The sequence below is a fragment of the Ammospiza nelsoni genome, chromosome 14 (assembly GCF_027579445.1).
Source record: "Ammospiza nelsoni isolate bAmmNel1 chromosome 14, bAmmNel1.pri, whole genome shotgun sequence".
Lineage (NCBI taxonomy): Eukaryota > Metazoa > Chordata > Aves > Passeriformes > Passerellidae > Ammospiza > Ammospiza nelsoni.
In genome coordinates, this window is record NC_080646.1 from 2,335,556 (window position 1) to 2,354,328 (window position 18,773).

At 42.6% G+C, this 18,773-nt stretch overlaps 1 protein-coding gene across 2 annotated transcripts in view; it reads left to right on the forward strand.

The window, feature by feature from the left end:
* Positions 1-2,969: 2,969 nt before the first annotated feature.
* DENND4A (DENN domain containing 4A) overlaps positions 2,970-18,773 on the forward strand; it is a 48,599-nt gene continuing 32,795 nt past the window's right edge. For both annotated transcript variants that reach the window (XM_059481800.1, XM_059481801.1), the window contains exons 1-5: positions 2,970-3,146; positions 11,272-11,357; positions 15,898-16,230; positions 16,792-17,041; positions 18,088-18,157. In XM_059481800.1, the coding sequence (XP_059337783.1) occupies positions 15,923-16,230; positions 16,792-17,041; positions 18,088-18,157 (628 nt within the window). In that variant the 5' untranslated portion in view covers positions 2,970-3,146; positions 11,272-11,357; positions 15,898-15,922. The remainder of the gene's footprint in view (positions 3,147-11,271; positions 11,358-15,897; positions 16,231-16,791; positions 17,042-18,087; positions 18,158-18,773) is intronic.

Here is an 18,773-nt window from a genome sequence, read left to right on the forward strand (position 1 = left end):
CATCAAACCCACAATCCTGGGACAAAGTCTCTTAAAATCATGTCCTGGGACAGCAGAGTTCTCCATTCTATTCCTGGCTCCATCACTGACCATCTGCCACTTGTCCTCTGCCTTGCTTGAGTTTATCCATGTGTAAAATGCACTTCAAATAATCTAAACCAGACTTTGAAAATTACTTCAGTGCCACAAGCTAGAAATTTGGGGTTGTAACATGGAAAAAAATCATTCTGTGGTTGCTGGTCCATAGAAAGCCTGCGTGTCTCTCTGGCTGCACAACGGGGGAGGCTAAATCTGGCTGCCAGGGCTCCACCCTGCACTTGAGAGGCAGCAGAATCCCACATGAAGCGTGCTTGGTGCCTGCCCACCTGCACTACACACAGTTGTTAACTTGGCTAATTAGCTTACTATGCGCAACAAGAATCTGATCCAACACTGACTGCAATTAATAAGTAGACTTCAGTGATTTAATGATCTTGGGCTCGGGTCTTCGTGTGCAAGCAGAGATCCTGCTCAGAGATCCCGAAAATCCTGGGAAGGAAAGGCTTTGTGTGAGTGACACATAGACACATCTCTGTGCAATGAGCCTGGCAGGAGCTGGGCACACAGTAAATCTGTCTCTGCCTGTACAGTAGCACTATTCACTGATGCTGCTCTTTATTCACAAATAAATACATAACTACAGTCACAATTTTTCATAGGCCCTTTTGCACGTGGCTTTAGAAGAGCCTTAAAGTGGAAAATTGATGATGAGCTACGCAGGAAAGCTTCACAGTGACATTTGTTAGGAAAGGTGACTTGATAAAGGTGGTGACAATCTAATAATGAAATGGAACATTGCAATTAAATGTGCTGGTGGGGAAGAAAGTGTGCCACAGCCAAGAGCATGAGCAGCAGGTAGGTCAGGGAGAGAATGCAGCAGAGGTTTGAAGGATGAGGGTGGGAAGGAGGGGGAGATATAAGAACAAGAAAGACAGGACAGAGATAAGCACTGTTAGCTGTGATAGCAGTATGGGGCAGAAACTCCTTTGGTGTTTGTATCAGGCCTTGCAAAAAGAGAACCCTGTCCCTGACCACAATTTGTTGACATTGACACAATGTGTAATTAAACTCAGATAGTCCTAGAAGGACAGAAATGGGGGAGGGAAACAAATTAACAGCAAAACAAAGACATCTACACAACATTTTACTTATGTAAGAGTTGAAAAGTATGTAAACTGACAGAGAATATTTAAGAATTCTGTTTCTCCAAAATGAGTTTCCATTAGAAACAGTCCAGGATATTTTAATGGTTATGAACTTAAACCCTACAAAGTGAGCTATCCATACATCAGGGTGGGATTTTGCTCAGTATACAGGCAGTAACAATACTCTTAGAAGTAGGAACAGACCCATTAATCTTGAATGTTAACGCTGAAGCCTAAAATTTATGCCTATCTGAAAAATGAGCAAGAGCAGAGAGCACAGAACAGTTTGCATATCAAAAATTACTAACACTAGCCAGAAGATGAAGTTCAGTATTGCTATTTATTTGAAAAGCATTTCCAGGATTAAAATATATTGGAAATTGATTTAGAAAAGTCTCTACCAGAACAGATAATTTAAGGACACAGAGCATCCTGCTGTAGTGAATAGTGACATTCTAGGTTCTTGGTCTCTCACTTACCCCACTGTGTACTGTCTGGAGAGACAAGTTCTTTATGGGTGTGGCTGGAAATGCATTTCACGTAGAAACACAAGGAATGGGAACGTTCTTGTAGTCCCTGACACATTCCTTACTCGGTTTGCTGCCTGTTGAGAAAAAAACAAGACAGACTTAGCTCCCAAACATCAACCCTGGCAGCGCAGAGCTGTGCCTGCATGTGCAGGCTTGCACACGGGTGCTGCTGCCCAGGTAGACACCAACTAGTGCCAGCCACGTTTCCTACATGGGGGGTACGAGGAGCAGCATTTCTGCTACAAACAATCTAATTAATAAAAGCATGTGGGGAAAACCAATGTTATTTTATACTTTTTGGCTTTTGCATTCTCCTATTTGGTCAGATTTTCAAAGGGATGAGGTAAACCAAGAGAGTAGGTCTGAACATATCTGAGTATTAACAGTTCAGTTTTGATAAATTCACAGTAATTACAAATTCAGAATTTCATATGAATTTTATGTCTTTCACAACGAGCCACATCTAAACCCTTAAGCTAAACATCCAGAACTGAGGTAAGACTGAATTCAAGCTCAAAATTGTATGGTTGGAACCTATCCCTAATCAGCACTTTGGTATAAAATTAGGAAACTCAGGGTTGTAATGGACAAGGTACCAGAAAAGTAGTATTTATTTCTGTGTGGGCACAGGCAGGACTCGTTCTGTTGCGCTCAGCAACATCTTGACACGCTGCACTAATCTTAGCTGCACGCTCTTAAAAGATTATTTTTGTCTCGAGTTCTTTTTCTAGTCTTTGATGCAACAGCCTGCTGCGGGTTACATCAAGCCTGCAGAAAATCCCTCGGTTTTCTCATCCCTTGTTTTCCAGACAGCCGGCACCTCCTCCGGGTCCAGGCGACGGGCGCCGCAGGTGAGCCAAATCCCGGCCTATCTGGGCCGGAGATTAATTTCGGTTTAAATTAAAGATGCTGTCTAGATTAAAATGCTGAGGTGGGGGGAGGCACAGTCGAGCCCGTGGTCTGCGCGCTGTGTTTTGGGCGCTTTCGCTTAGGGAGCCCCGCTCCCCCCTTCATGGCTCGGAGCCGCCGGCGCCGCGTTCCGTGAGGGGGAAGGCGGGAGCGGAGGGGCCGCGTTCCGTGAGGGGGAAGGCGGGAGCGGCGGACCCGCGGTGCGAGGGGGAGCGCTCAGAAGGAACCCGGTGGGCGGCGGGGCACGGCCGCTCCCCCCTCAGGAGCCGCGGGACCCGGCGAGTGCCGTCCCGCGCCCGCCCCGCCGCGATCACGGGTCGCCGCCCGCCTCCCCCGCCCCGTGACAGCCAAGATGGCGGCGGAGGGGAGGGGGGATCCCGCCTGAGCCGCCCACACGGCGGGAGGCGGCGGGGGCGAGCCGGGCTCCGCTGGGATGAGATAAGGGCACGGGCACCGAGCGCGCTGCCCCCCGAACCCCTTCACCACCCGCTCCTCGCCCTGAGGAGCGCGGCACCCGCCTGAGGTGAGCGCGGCGGGGCTGTCACCGCCGCGGGGCGCGGGCCGGGGAGTTCTCCGAGGCGATGCCGCGGGTCGGGCGCTGCCGCGTTCCGGGGCCGCCGGGGAAGGGGCGCGGGGCTGTCAGCGGGGGCGGCGAGGCCGGCGCTGGCGGGCCGGGGGCTGAGGCGGCGCGGGGGCTGCGGTAACTTTCCGCTGGGCCGCGGTGGGAGGGGGAAAACTTTCTCCTTTCTCCTTGTGCCCGTCGGCTCGAGGCTCCCGCCAGCCCCCGCCGGGCCCGAGGGGCTCCCCGGGCGGCGGGGCCGCGAGGCCGGCCGAGCCCTCGCCGCCGACCTGCCATGTTGTACGGGCTGCACGCCGGCGGGCCGGGGTGTGTGCGTGTCCCCGAATCCGCGGGTGTGTGCGCCTTCCCCAAACCCTGTGTGTGTGTGTGCCTTCCCCAAACCCCTGTGTGTGCGTGTCCCTGAATCCGCGGGTGTGTGTGTGTGCGCCTTCCTCAAACCCCTGTGTGTGCGTGTCCCTGAATCCACGGGCGTGTGCGCCTTCCCCAAACCCTGTGTGTGTGCGCCTTCCCCAAACCCCTGTGTGTGCGTGTCCCCGAATCCGCGGGTGTCTGTGCAGTCCCCAGAGCCGGCTCTGTGCGCTCCCCAAAGCCCGTGTGTGCGCGTTGCCCCGATCCGCGTGTGTGTGTGTGCGTGTCCCCAGAGCCATGTGCGGGTTTTCCGCGCAGCCCCGCTGCGTCAGCCGGAATTGCCCGGCGCTGCTCAGCCCCACGGTGCTTCTTTCTGTCCCGGCTTTCCCTTGGGCAGCCTGGGTTACCCTATACCTGGCTTGATGCAACGCGCTGGAAGCGGCTGTAGAAATCAGCCCTGGCATTTTTATCGTCGTTCTGTCATGAGGTCTGCGTGTGGCACAAGTTGCTGGCCAGGGAATGATGGCATTCAGTAACTTCCCAGTGATGGTTGCTATTCCGAAGTTATTCCAAACAGGCTGCGTTTAAAAATGTGCCGCTTCTACTTTGCTAAAAATGAGGTCTTGACTTTCTGCCTAGTACTGAAACTTAATTTTTTTGAATTAACTTGAGTGGAAGTATGGTGTTCTGGGCAGCTTTTTACTTCATTTCACAATTTTTTCTGGAACTGTTGCTCAACTGGAGGTTTCTGTAAAAAGTGTTACGTTACAGTACATAATATTTCACTTTTTGAATGATTAAACACAAATATGTTATCTTGGCAAGTGTCTGGTGGTTTAGGGGTACTAATTGAGTTAGTCTAGCCAAGAAAGGTCAAGGGGGAGTAAATGGATTATTTCTGGTTTGTGTGTCTAGCATGCAAGTCTTACTTTGTAAGAGTCTCTTGCTTTTCTCATCTCTTAAAAAAAAGTCTTATATTTAGAGTACTGGAGAAACTTAATCTAGCTTTTAGAGTATTGAGGAGTCTGTAAGTTTATTTAAAGTGAGCATTAAAGTGGAGCTCTGGTAAAGGGAGCTGTTTTTTAGGGGCTATCATGACTTGGCATTGAAATAGTTTAATTATCAAAAACAGAGCATTAGAGTTTCTGTGGTTTGCTTCAGGAAGGGGAAAATTGCATGGAATCTCAAAGACAGAACAAAAAAGGTTAAGCTTCTTTACAGCCTTTAGAGCTTCTGTGATGTACATGTTTTACTTGTGGAAATGTTGTGCTCCAGCTGGATGAGTACTTTCCTCAAGTTTGAGTGACCTCTGCTCCTTTGGAACAGGCTTTACCCAATGGCCTCTTCTAAAAAGTGAATTTATTGGAAAGCAGCACGAAATAGAAGATCTACTTCTGCAAGCAGTAAGACAAAAAGCACCAGGACTATTTTCTTTAAACAGGGACTTATTTAAAAATGTTTTCCCAGTATTTGAGATTTTCATACCTCTGAGTATTGATATTTTTTGTAGCCATATGGTTGCAGGTTTGTGTTTCAGCTCATTCTGTATGACATAACCCCAGTATGGTGCTTAATGGAATTACTATATGTGTTAATGGCAATATTAGCAGTTATCTAGTTAATATAGCCAGAGTTAATTATTAGTTAGAAAAAGCACAAATATTGACATAGCCTGGCACACACTCTAGGGCTCAGGTGCACGCAGCTGATGCAGGTCAAGCCTTAGAAACAATGTCAATAACCTGCTTCTATTTCAAATATGTGCTTGAAATGGAAAGTAGAAAGGTAGGGAGTAAAGCCAGCTGGTCCCTAAGGGGCGTGAGGTTGTAACTAATACAGCTGTTCTGTGTGACTCTGACAGAGCTGTGGGCACCACCATGCCAGAAGCCCGTCTGTCAGTGTTTAATCTGCAGGATTTTGCACTGAGGGTTTACTAATTTCTAGGTTAATTCCTGCTGTAGTGTGTGATAGCTGGAGAAAACTGTCTTGTGACTCTTCAGGGAGGAAGACAATTCCTCAACCAAGCTGGATGATAATGGGGTTTGGTAACCTTGAGGTTTTAATACAAGAAGAAATTTGCAGCGTCACTTAAATATTCAACATCCTTTTTTATTTCCATCATGCTCCCCAGCAGCTGAGTTGCTGTTAGTTTTGCAAGTCATAGTAGGTTGAAATGCTTTTTATAACTCTGGCTGCAGAAACATTTGTGCTTCCTGGCCAAACACAGGCAGGTTGGAATGGGAATAGCACAATAGGTACTTAGTCAAAAGCTTTCTCAATCTTAAATTTATTTCCTGAAGTGAAGACTTGCAGGAAGCCTTTGTTCCGTTTTTTGTCCTTTCCTCAACTTTGACCTGAGTCTTTAAATATGGTGTTGATATGACCAGAAATTTGGAGGCCAAATGTTGCCCAGTTGAGGTTGGATTAAAAAATAAAAAGTCAATATAGCTTTGTAATGTAGTTCAAATTTATGTTTGGTGGTTTCCAGCTATGTTGCTGTGTGACAGGGTTCTAGTGGTAAAGGTTTTGATACACGTGTTGCTGTAAAACTGAGGTATTTTTTCTGAAGTTTCCTGGAAAGAACCGTAATACTGAATAATACTAATAATGAAAGGAGCAAAAAAAAAAAGACACTAAAATAATTTCTTTATGACTGCCTTGACAAAGCATGATGCAATTTGTGATGATTGGTGTGTTTCCAGTATGTTTATCTTGCTTGTTGCAGTGTTTTAATCAGTTTCTCTGGGATGTATTCAAACTTCAAACTTTTGTTAAGCTGACTCATAACAAATCCAAACAAAAAAAAAAGCCCAAAATCCAAATCAGGCTGTTCCCTCCCCACTTTGCAGTCTCCCTCCAAAACCAAACCTGTAAAAATGTAGGACCCTTGAAGAAAGTTGAGGTTGAGCTTGCCCTCATGCAGGGGTGCAGGGCTCAGCTTACCTGTCCCTTGTCCTTCTGCTGTAGCTGCACTGGGTGGTGACAAGAGCCCAGAAAATGCCCTTGGTCTCCTCACTTATACATCAGTTCTGTATGGCAATAATATCTGCTACTGCAGACACAAATTGTGACACAAGTTTTTGGCACACTAAGAGCAGCAAACCCTGTGGAAGCTAAGGCCAGCTATGCCTTATTTTAATTGATGACAGCCAACAGGTAGGGGATGAATATGTGTAAGCTGTGAAGGCATCACTACTGTTCAACTGTTGTTAAAAATCAGCTGTTTCTAGCACTGCTACTGACCAATTAATTACTTGAAATTAATGAGGCTCTTTGCTGTATGGCATAATAATCCTTGGATGTTTTCTGCTGTCCTTCAGTTCAGGTTCAGTCTGTGCCTGGTTTGAAAGTTTGGTCTGTGGCTGCTCTGGAAATAGGCTGCTGATGCTTATTAAGTGCTCCCACAGACTCCAGAGTCAAAATTAAACCATGCAGGGCAGTGATGCCCAGAGGTTTGATCTATAACACTCATTTCAGTAGCAGTGTGTGATGCAGAACTAGTCACTGGTAGTTCCCTAAAGAGCTCAGAAACAGTACCAGGAGGAAATTGAGAAGTGGAAATGAAAGACTTCAGAAAGTGTTGGCTGGCTTGACTATTTTAAATGTTGTATTTTTACCTTTTCAATATATTAGATGTAAAATATATTGCATTATCTAATACATTTATGAAAAATGTCCATGTGTCTAATGAGTATATTAGATAATGGTTACTGTGGAGGCTGATACAGAGTGAACTAAGTAATAATGGCAGGGGAGTGAAAGGAGGAGGAACTGTGGTCTAAAAATGGGATGAGAAGAATAAGGAGCATGTTAGAAGTTAGCCAGTTATAGCCTCCCTGTTTAATATTTACCATAAATCTTGTATTTTAAAAATCTGGGTCAGGGAAATCATTATTACTAATTAATAAAGTTATTTCAGTTTGGCCATCTGAAATGAAAGTGAGCAGGCAATAAGTGTGATGTGTAAGTACATGTATGTAAATAAATAAAGTCCCAAGAGATGGCCTCCACCTTGTGTGCAAGCTTTATGCAAACACAGAGAAGGGTTTTGTGGGCTGGACTCTTGAATTTTGGCTTTGGCTTGAGCTTCAGAAGAAACCTGTGGGCCTAAGGAGTTATTCTCAAAATTCCTAACTTCAAGATCAGGATCAGCAGTAGTTACCTTGGCATGTCATTGCTCCTCAGCTAATTTATGGTGATTTTCTGGAGGAGATTCTAGTGTTGTTTTTTATTGCTTAGCTGGCAATAGGTGGTAATTGATTGATGTATTTGCAGCTGAGCTGGTAGTGGTACTTGCACACTTATTTTCTGTGGAATAGATGCTGAACATTTTGGTAAGTGGATGTAGAGCTTTGCTGGTGAGAGAGGTTTTAGTGAGTGTTATCCCTCCATTAAACCTTTCCAGGGGGCTCCAGATGAGCTGCAGGCAGCAGTTGCAGTCTGTCCATGGCTGTCCCTGCCTATAATTTGCAGTGTGGTTGGGTCCCATTTTCTCATGTTACAGAACATTTTTGCTGGCCAAAGGAAAAAAAAATCACAAAAAATGTTCTAAGTCTCTAAGTTGTTTTTAAGTGTTGAAAAAAGTGTTAGAAACAATCCCCACCTGTCTTTTCTTCTATCACATCATGAATTCAAAATTTAATTTGGATAGAGAATGGTTTCAAAACAAAACTGAGGTTGGCATGTGTGTCCAAATGCGGCAGGGTGAAAGCAGGTCACTTCTGTCACTCTTGGTTGATGGGGTTTGACATTTTCAGTGTCAGGTTTTGGGTTTGAAGCTCAATATTGGAAGACTTTCTATTCTTATTTGCCTTTATCTACTGTGTCAAGAAAAATAAAACATTTTGTTTGGGGAACTTCTTTTATAAAGTTGTTGTATAGTAAATAGTTATACAAAAACATGAACAAGCTGCTCTGCTGAACTCTGCTTTGGATGAAGTAATATTTACATTTTATAGTGCTTATTTTGGCTGTCCTCCCCCTGATTTTCTACAATTTGTTTTCTGCATCCCTCCCTACAAACACAGTTGTATTTCAGAAATCCTTTCCATTCTTTGGTGGTGCCTTTTGGCCATAAATACTGTAATCTAGAAAGAAAAGTGGGAGTTTTCAAACTGGCCCTACTGAGATTTGTCTCTGTCATGAATCTTGTGGGATACTGGAACATCTCTTTCCTGAATTTTTGTAGGCAGGATTGAATTTCACAGGATTTTTCTGTGGCACAACTGAAATGATTGTTAGACCCTCTTAGTAAATGCTTTGATTTGATTTGATTGAGACTACAAACAGCACTGAAAAACAAACAAGCAGTGTTTGGTGAGTGAGGGAGAAATGTGTAGGAGATGTGGGACATGCCAGATCTCACCCTCAGGGTGAAGTCTGTTCCTTCCTGCCTTCTCCCTGGCACTCACTGTGCTTCCTCCTGTGAGCTTTGGTGCTGTAGGTGTCCAGTTCCTGTTCACTTAGATTCATCCTCCTGAATCTAGATTAGCCTCTGAATTTAGGCCTAATCTTTCTTTATTCCTCAGCACTGCTGAGCAAGTCTGCTTGTCCCTCAGTTCTTGGCTCCGTTCCTGTTTTCTTCTCCCGAATTCATGGTCTTTTGTTTTGTCCCTGTGCTTTTATCCAGCACTTTGCTGTTTCCCCGCACCTCTTAGAGATCCTTTGTTGCCAAGTTTTCTGAGCTCTCTTGATTATCCCCTCAGCTGTTGGATCAGAGATGTAAACCATGACTTGGTGCAGATGATTGTGAATGGGCCTGCAGAACACTTGGTAGCATTTCCAGTCCAGTGATGCAGGGCAGAAAAATCTTAGGTTTTCTCTTGGGTTATTGTCGATTTTCTTCTTTTCGAATAAAAATTGATGCAGTCAAAGGGAGTTTAGTGGAGGCTGGTGGCGCTCTGAGAATTACTGTATTGTCTAACATCCCTGAGTGCAGATGTGTGCAGTAGGGTCTAAAAAGTAATGCCATTTATCACTTTAGCCCTGTTTTCTCTGTTGCTGTTTTTTGTGGAACTGTAGTAGGAAATGGGAAGAAGAAGTACAGACATTGTCCTACTAAAAATGAAAATGCTGTGAGAAGTTCTGTTTGTATTTGGGTAATGATGTAAGTCCTTTGCATTCTTGTTTCTTGAAGAAGTAGATCCTTTATTTGATATGTAGAGGACAAGAAACTAGTTGTAAATAAGTTCTGCAAGTAATAGAAAATAGACCTGCAAGTACACTGGCAGCAGTTCTGGCTGTGTTCCTTGTGATGCCTAATCTATATTTTTTTGCTTTCATTTAAGTCTCCTCACTGGTTTTCCAGAGAGCTGACTAGAAAAGAAGCATTTGAAGTGTCCGTGGGGAAATTAATCATGTGTTAATGCTGCCTGCTTCTTGGACTTTTTTCAGCTGTGCTTGAGGTCTGCAGGTGATCCCAAAACTTCTAATTTCTGGCACTCCTGGAAGCTTGATATTAATGATTGTATAGTTGGAGAAAATCATGTTGTGCTACTCCTGCATTCTCTCTTTGTAGTCTTGAGTGGAAATGTTCAAAGTCAGATACTGGAAAGTACCTGGCTGTAAGTGGGGCAGGTCCATGGTGCTGTGTGGGTTTGAAGTCACTGGGGCTGGATTCACTCTGGGCTGTCAGAGCAGTGAACTAACAATGCTGATTGTTCCTGTGAGATCTTGAAGAAGTGGCCTTGTAGATTGGTGTTACAAACAGAACCTTGAACTTTGTGATCCCAAAAATACAATTCTGATAATCTAATTCCCCAGATTTTTCCACTTCAGGAATGGAAGCAAATCTTTCATGGTTTGCATCAACCCTCCTGAGATGTGTTTGTTCCCAGCCTCTCTTATGTTACACTTTGTTTGCTGCAGTCTTCTCACCATTCTCTTCTGAGGGTGTTCTACAAGTCTTGGGGGAATAGAAGCTTCCTTTAAAGAAAGTTCACTTTTGACTACAGCCTTGCTGGTGCTAATGACTTGTTCTGGGAGCCCTCAGTGCCTCCAGTGAGGTGCTGTCCTCAGTCCTGTGGACTTTGAAGCAGCAAAACTGCTGCTTCAGAATGCTCAAGGTAGCACTGGGCTTGCAAGTTCCTCAGTGTAAAACACAAGTTCAAGCTGTCTGTGGTGATACCCGTGTTTAAGAGTGGCCATGGTGGTGTTCACCACATCTGAAGAAAAATTCTGAATTGTGGCAGTAAAGGGCAAGAAGACTGTATCACCCACTGCTAGAGGAATTGGGGTAAGGTGACTCGCTGACAGATGCTGATTGTGGAGTAAAAAGGATCTGCCTAAATATCCGAATCTTGCAAAGAAAAATGGTTTGAAGTAGATTTTGAAAGGTTCTTGGGCTGAGAGAGCACTTTGATAGCTGGCTAACACCTAGGAATGGACACAGAAGGTATTGATTGTCAGAAAATAATGGAAGAGGTGAAGTAATTTGAAGTGGCTGGCTCATCTCTTCTTTGATTAATTTTGATTTAAAGCATTAAGTGTTGTTTGCATTCTTAAAATATCAACCCAGCATAAAACTTGATATTTTGTTTCTTGGCTTTAAAGTCTGGTTTAATTTACTTTTTTGGTGAAGTGATACATAACCTTATCTTAGCCAGGAGTCCTACAGCAACCCACAGTGTTCATTTCATGTGACTGGTGCAGTGAAGTGTGCAGAAAGTAAGTTTCAACAAATGTGTTCATTGTTTGATTCTTATTTTTACTGTTTCTATAGGGAATGAAACTTTAACAAGAAGTCTATGTTAAAGCCTGGCTGACAGCAAGAGAGGAAAAGTGTAGAAGCAATGCCCTGATGAAAAGGTAGGGAACACATTGGTAGAGTGGGCAAAAGGCTTGTGTTCTGCCTTGGGAATTCCTGTGAAATTAGAGGGCTGCTGCTTTGTACCCAGGATCGTTTGCTTGCTGTGAAGAAAATATTGAGGGGGGAAAAAGGCTTGTCTGACAATTTTGCCAGGCAATTTTGGCAGTACAGAGCTGGGGTGAAGTGTTTTTGTTGTGTAACTGCAGTTACTCCCATGTCTTGAGACGTTGAACTCCCATGTGATTTGTGTGGTGTTATGTCTGAGAAGTGGTTCTGAGTAGCCAGAGCAGGACTGACTGATGCAGTTAACTTCACTTTGCTCCTGCCTGCCCAGCTGACACATCTCTCTGGGCCGGTTACTTCAACAGCCTAGTGCAGCAATGCACAGATGAGATGAGATGCTGGGGGCTGTTAGAACTTTACTGGCAATTTTGAATAATTAGCCTCCGATTTGTGTCTCTGTTCATCTGCTCTTCATGTTCCTTCAAAGGAAGTAAGTTCTTTGAGTGTTATTGTATAATAAATATTTAAAAAAAATAAATCACCAGCGTTGAACTGTTTTAAAGAAGATTGCCCTGCACTGATTTCCAGTGCACTCTAGGAGACATTCATTGCTTGCTTACACATGGAACCTCTTTGGAGTCAGGATTACAAAGTGAAATATCACCTGGTTTAGACAGCAAAGGGATCTAATAAGGAACTCAAATTAATAAGCAATTTAATATTCTCAAAGGGACATGCAGGAAGGAATGAGAATGACAGCAAGGCAGATGAAAAGATTACAAAGCAGTTGTTGTATTTGTCTGCCAGAGGTGGACTGGCAGAAACTCTTTTAAGGGAGTCAGAGGGTCCTTACTGCTGCCTGGGGAAGTTGGCTCCTGGCAAGAAACTGGTGTGGCTGGAACAATTCTTCTGGTCTGCAGGCAGTTCTAAGTTATCTCTGCAGAATTCTGTGGGGAGGAGCAGGTTGTAGGGATTAGATCAGTACATTTTTCCTTGCAAATGTTGTAGTGCATGTGTAGTACACTGTACTTGGTGAGGCATCGTGCCTGTTCCTGCTGCACAGATGGAATATATGGCTCATCCACATCAGTTCTGGTCATGTGATGGGAAAAAGCTGATGTGTGCTTTCCTCTTATAGTATTTCAATGAGGAATGTGATCTGTTCAAAAGGCTTGGACACTGAATGAATTACAACAGTGGTGACAAGCAGCAAAAATCCTCAGTTAGTATTTCCTGAATGTTTATGAAAAAATAGGATGTTAGAAAATTACATTGAATAAAAAGTAAAGATGTGTTTACTCTTTGTCTTTCAGCAAAGTAATCAAGCTAATAGTTTGTGGATCTGAGAGATTATCTGATTGTTTCTCCTGATCCTTCATTTTTAGAAGTTACAAAAAGCTCTCTCATCTATATAGTCATGATCTAGAGTGTGTGTGTTTAATAATTTTTTTACACGTGTCTTTATGGTGTTTAATTTACAGTCGTATTATATGACATCCATTAAAAATCATTATCATGAAGTGGCTCAAAGACCATATATTACATTAATTTCCAGGGACTTTTGTAAGAGATTATGGTTATGATCCCATGGCATTGCCTTCAGTGTGCAGCCTTTTGTCCCCAGGTTACTGAAATGTAGAGAAGCTATGGAAGCTTCTCAGTGTGGCACTCCTAAGTTGAATTTCACCTGGAACTAGTTGTCTCAAGCAACCTTCTTGTGCAGTGTGACTTTTTCTGCTGTGTTTTTCATGTTTGTTTGGTTTGGGAGTGTTTTTGCCCTCAAAGATGACTTGCAATGTGGTGAGATGTTATAGGGAGATGAGTGAGGGTAAAAAGATTACAATATGGAAGTTGTAGGGAAAAATCAGTTTCTCCCTGATGGAACATGAGCAGCATTCCTGACCTCCCACGCAACACAACCCAAGGGGTGGAGTGGAGACCGCATGGCCAGGCTGTGTTGAAACCCTTGCAGAGGAGAGAGCTCCTGGGTTTTCTAGCTGATAGAGCCACAGAGCAGCTGTAAACCAGGGGAGAGAAGGAAAGAAATCTCTCTCCTTGGACTGATGCCTGTCCCCATCCCAGGGTTATCTCAGGTGCTGTCCTGAGATTCACACCAGCAAGGCACAACCACCAATCACCGAGTAAGATACACAAGTAAAATCACTGTGGAGTGGCTTCATGGTAGGAGTTTCTACAGAAATTCTCCATCAGTTTATGTGAAGTGCTCTTCACAGAAGGATTATTTGTCACTGAGTTAGCTCACAGTTTATACCTTCTTTCTAGGGTCTATAGCATAGAGTTTGTATAGATCTGCTCTGCCAGTACCCAATATTGAAAATTTGAGTATCGCAGTAGCTCTAGTAATGTCTAAGTCAGCCTTAGACTAAAATACCACTCAAACTTTTCTTTTTTATCCCATTTTTAGCTGTATGCCTTTGTATTAAAAACAAAAATAATAAAACCATTGTAGAATCCCTGAATGGTTTAGGTTGGAAGGGACCTTGAAGATTATCTCATTCCCCCCCTGCCATAGGCAGTGGCACCATCCACTATCCCAGGCTGCTCCAAGCCCTGTCTACCCTGGCCTTGGACACTTGCAGGGATGGGTAAATATGAAGGGATAATTCATCATCAGCCAGGCCCTTTTTTCCCCTCAGTTCTGTAAAATCTGCATTAAATTATGAAAGTCTTGCTGACTTGTGTATTACGTGCTATAACCTTAGGAAGCAAATTTATGTGATAGCAGGTGTTTGTATGTAGGGGATTCTAATTTTAACTATCTCTAAATGAGGAGAGCTTGTCCCAGTTTTTCTTGAAAGTGCTTTTGGGAATAAAGGAATGTTTGAATTTAGGACTTTTGGTATAAACTTTATATGGAATAATGGTGAGGTTTAAATAGTGTAAAGGTATGATTCTTCAATATGTTTTTATATATATGTACATACACATATGATTCTGTTTATTTGTAATGCTAAACTGGAGTTTAATAATTTGTAGTGATTAAACTAGAGTAGGGCTGTTAATACACTGGAGTTATAGGTCCTGCTTGCAATTTTAACAGCCATCATTTGTATAATTTCTGATTACTAAAGTGTTTAGTAATCAAAAATTACACATAATTTCATTCTAAAAGGCATACTGAATCACTCTAGAAATCAGTGTAGTTCTGTGAAACGGTGCTGGTAAGAAAAGGAAAAAACCTCAATGTTACAATAGCTATAGTGTAGTTTCACAGAGCACTGTTAATGTCACAAAATACCTAGAACTTCTGTCATATTAGCTGAAAGATGTCAGTGCTTGGTCTTATGCCAGAGCTTAAGGATGCTTTGTTAAACATCTCCTTCTCTGCATGCGTTTGTTCCCAGCCTGCCTGGGTTTGCTGGAGCCAGATGGACAGAGAGATAATAGGCAGCATATGCAGAGGTTGAGTTTGTGTGTCTTGAATATATCACTCAGGGAGGAGTTTGAATTTGTAGCTATTACTTTCATATATATGCTGAGTAACATATTCCAGATGTGTTTGAAATAACTGGATGTAGGTTAAGCTAAACTCAGTTTTGTAACTGCCTTCTCTCTTCAAACACAAGTTGAAGTTATTATCAGACTGTTGCTTTCCTATATATTGGTGATTGCTTGCCAGTAATCATGTTTGTTAAAGTGTCCCATAGTGCTTATTAGCCATATAGAAAAAGAAAAGGAAATTTGGGGGTTCTTTTTGGCATTTTCTAGAACAATGTAAATAAGCATAAAATAAAAACCTGTGCCCATTTCCTTGCTATGTTAGAAGCTTCTCAAGCCAGTCCAGCAAAACACAACCAACCTACAAAATGAGAGCAGGAAGAGGGAATTGCCTCTCTTGTGCTGGTGGATGAGGTTGGTAGAGGTGACCAGGCACAGCCTGATATTCCTCCTGCTTGAGCAGGGGCTGGTGCTGGAAATCTGAGGCCAGCTTGGAACAATTTGATTAAATACACATTATCAAATTGGGACATAATTTTCCAAATTACCAGTAAGAAATGTCTGAATTTATTATGTTTGAGCAAAAATCCTGGTCAAATCCAAGAGTCATGATGGCATGAAGTTTGATAAGTCTTAATACTTGCTACCTAGAGGAAAGAATAAAGGGAGATAAAGCAATGGGAATAAAAGTTACATGAAAACTGAAGTCTTCTGTCAACCATTCAAACTGTTTCAAATTCTGATTGTTCAGTTTCAGAATGTCAGCAAGCTCTTGAAACTCCTGTGTGGTAATAGTTTCTCTTGCAATAAAATTCTGCACCCAAACAAAATTAATTCAACAAAAGGGAGTCTTAAATAGCTTGTCTGGTTTTAAAAGTCTGGAACTTGATGACAGTAAACTTCCTGAAGCTACTCTAGCAGAATTCCAGTGCACATGGGTGTCTTGGAAAAACATTTTTAGCCTATTTCTCAATGTTCACGCGAGAGCAGAAAGCATTTTCTTTATTTGCAAGCTATGATTTCTGGTTTTAAAAGTAGCCATAACTTTATCATTTCTGACCTGTATTTCTTTCTTAGAAGCTGCAACACCTTGTGATGGAAGATGGAAGACAAAGGGGCCCGAGTTGCTGATTACTTTGTGGTCGCAGGACTGACGGATATCTCAAAGCCCCTGGAGGAGGAGATCCACTTCAATGATGCCTGCCATAAAATCGCCAAGCCAAAAGAGCCCATCACAGACGTGACAGTCCTCAATAAATCCCTGGGGGAGGAGGTTCCTCAGGGCTATAAATGCATAGAGGTCACTCCCTCGGGCCTGTCTGCAGATCTCAATAATGGCAGCCTCGTAGGACCCCAGATATACCTTTGCTATCGCCGAGGCAGGGATAAGCCTCCACTCACTGATTTGGGGTGAGTGCTTTCCCTGCTCCACTGGGTGCTTTTCACTTTTATTTGACTAAGGAGCAGATAAGGCAGCCTTACGGAAATGCCATACTTGTTAAATACAAGGGAAAACTCTAAACAGGAAGGTATTTGTTGACTTGAGAATACTGTAACCCAGTATGGAAGGGAAAATGCATGCTGAGTGGGTTTTAATGACAAATTTAATCCTTCCCATTCTGGAGTTTTCAAAGCCATTTATAATTTTTAATGTTTGGATTCGGATAAGGTGCTTAACCTATTTAACACAGATTGGAAAGAGATAAGTTATATGACAGTCTTAGGATCAGGCAATGAATCTTTAGTAGAAGTGAAAATAACACTATTTTGCAGTAAACAAAATGTAAAAGCAATTATACATGAGGAAAATCAGTATAGTTTCATAATGAAGCTTTTCTGTTAGAATACAGTTGGAGATAATGTGACCTAAACTTGTCAGTAAAAATGTTTTGCTCAGCAATGAGACAAGAGCTGTGATTAAAACTCGAAGTGTTTTTAAAATGTGACTTTTCTCTTTCCCCTTTTACCTAGGGTTTTATATGATGGCAAAGAAAGGGTCAAGCAAGGCTGTGAAATCATTCAGAGCACCCCGTACGGGCGGCCGGCCAACATCAGCGGCAGCGCCTCGTCCCAGCGCGTGTACATCACCTACCGCAGGGCTGCTGAGAACATGACCCAGAACTCCCTGGCTGTCACAGACATCTGCATCATCATCCCCAGCAAGGGAGAGACTCCTCCACACACCTTCTGCAAGGTGGACAAGAATCTGAACAATAGCATGGTAGGATTCAAAAGCTGGGCTTTGAACACTTGGTACTCACTGATGTGACCTTGTTGGAGTACTTGTGGCAGCTCTTGGAGTACCTGTGAAAAATTGTCATAAGAGGTCTCCAGAGATAAATCAAATATTGGAAGAGTTGGAGGATTGCATTCCTTTGTTCCTACTTGGAACAAAGTGTTTCTGGAAGCCTTAGAGCAAATGTTTGGGTTTTTTTAATGCTGACTCCAGCATCTTTCGATTGGTCCTTTAGAACCTGTTGTGTAGCTGTGTGTAACTGGAGGTTTTACAGATGTGGCTGTTTCTGACACTGCTTTTACTGTTGTGGTGGGAATTCCATATCTAGCAACCAGCTTCTGTTTTGTTTTCCAACTCCTCCCTTTACCTCCAATGCTATTTTATAAATGTTTTTCTCCTCAGTAGTTTCACAGACTTCTTATTTAAAGAAAGTTGTAGTGAGTGATGTTGGAAGCTGTTGACTACAAGCACATTTAAATGTTTAATATGGTTCCAAAGCCTGATCTGCTAAAATACTGAGGTTTCATACAACTTTGAATTGCAGAACTGAATATTTAGGTGTTTCCTGGTTAAATCTGCAGCTCCATGTGCTGGCTCTTGCAGGGTCCTCAGAAATTGGTGTGCTGAGAAGGATGCTGACTGCTCTGCAAGTGGGATCATGTAAAAAAGATCAAGATCACGGGAATTGATTTGTGTTTGCTTTTAAATAAATGCCTGTAGGCATTAGCTAGTGGATTTTTCAGTTCTGATAGTTGCCATATCTGGGTTGACTGGGTTATGGGAGTGCTGTCTTTTGGAAGTTGTTACACCTTTTTCCCTTCTGTAAAAGCTCTGTGTTCCCCCTATGGGTGCTGCTCTTTTCTTATTCTTTCCTTATGGCTTTCCTTATTCCTTATTTTCATGTCCAGAAATTGAGAATTTAAATATTTATAATTATCAACATTATTATTAGTTATAGTCAGTTATACTCTGTATATACTGTTATTTGTTATACTCCATCACTTAATCCAGTAACTTCTTTTATTTTACAGTGGGGCTCAGCCGTCTATTTATGTTATAAAAAGTCTGTGGCAAAAACCAACACCATATCATATAAAGCTGGTATGTAACTACTGTGTAGCCTTTTTTATCTTCAATTCGGAATGTCCAGGCTCATTTGTAATGTAATACATTTTGTACTAAAGAATTGACACTATCTAGCCATTATTCAAAAAGGAATCTTTCCCTAAAGAATTCTTTTAAAATCATGTCAGAAAAGAGGCTTTAGAACTGGGTATCATGACCATGCTGTTTTAAAATTTGTGTTTAATTCGGAAGCTCATGTGTGTTTTGATAGGGTTCTACAAACCTGGGTGTCTCCCATCTCTGTATGTGTTACTAGTAGCTGTCTCTTAAGGACATGTGTGTATAAGCAGAAGAAAATATCACAGAAATTATTTGATGCATTTTCACGATTGCTTTCTTTAAGAAACATTTTGAAGAATCCTGCAGACTTCCACACTGCCTCGAGCATCATTGGCACTGAGCTCTTTAAGTATTTTTGGATCGTGTATCATCTTTATTTTATTGTTTTATTTATAAGACAGAATTGGATTTGGTATGACTGGTGAAACGTGTTAGCTTTGCATTTGTTGTTGGGTTTTTTTTAAACCCTGATTTTGTTTGGCACACAAGTCATGAGCATGATTCACACTGAAGCTTTAATCCACTTACATCC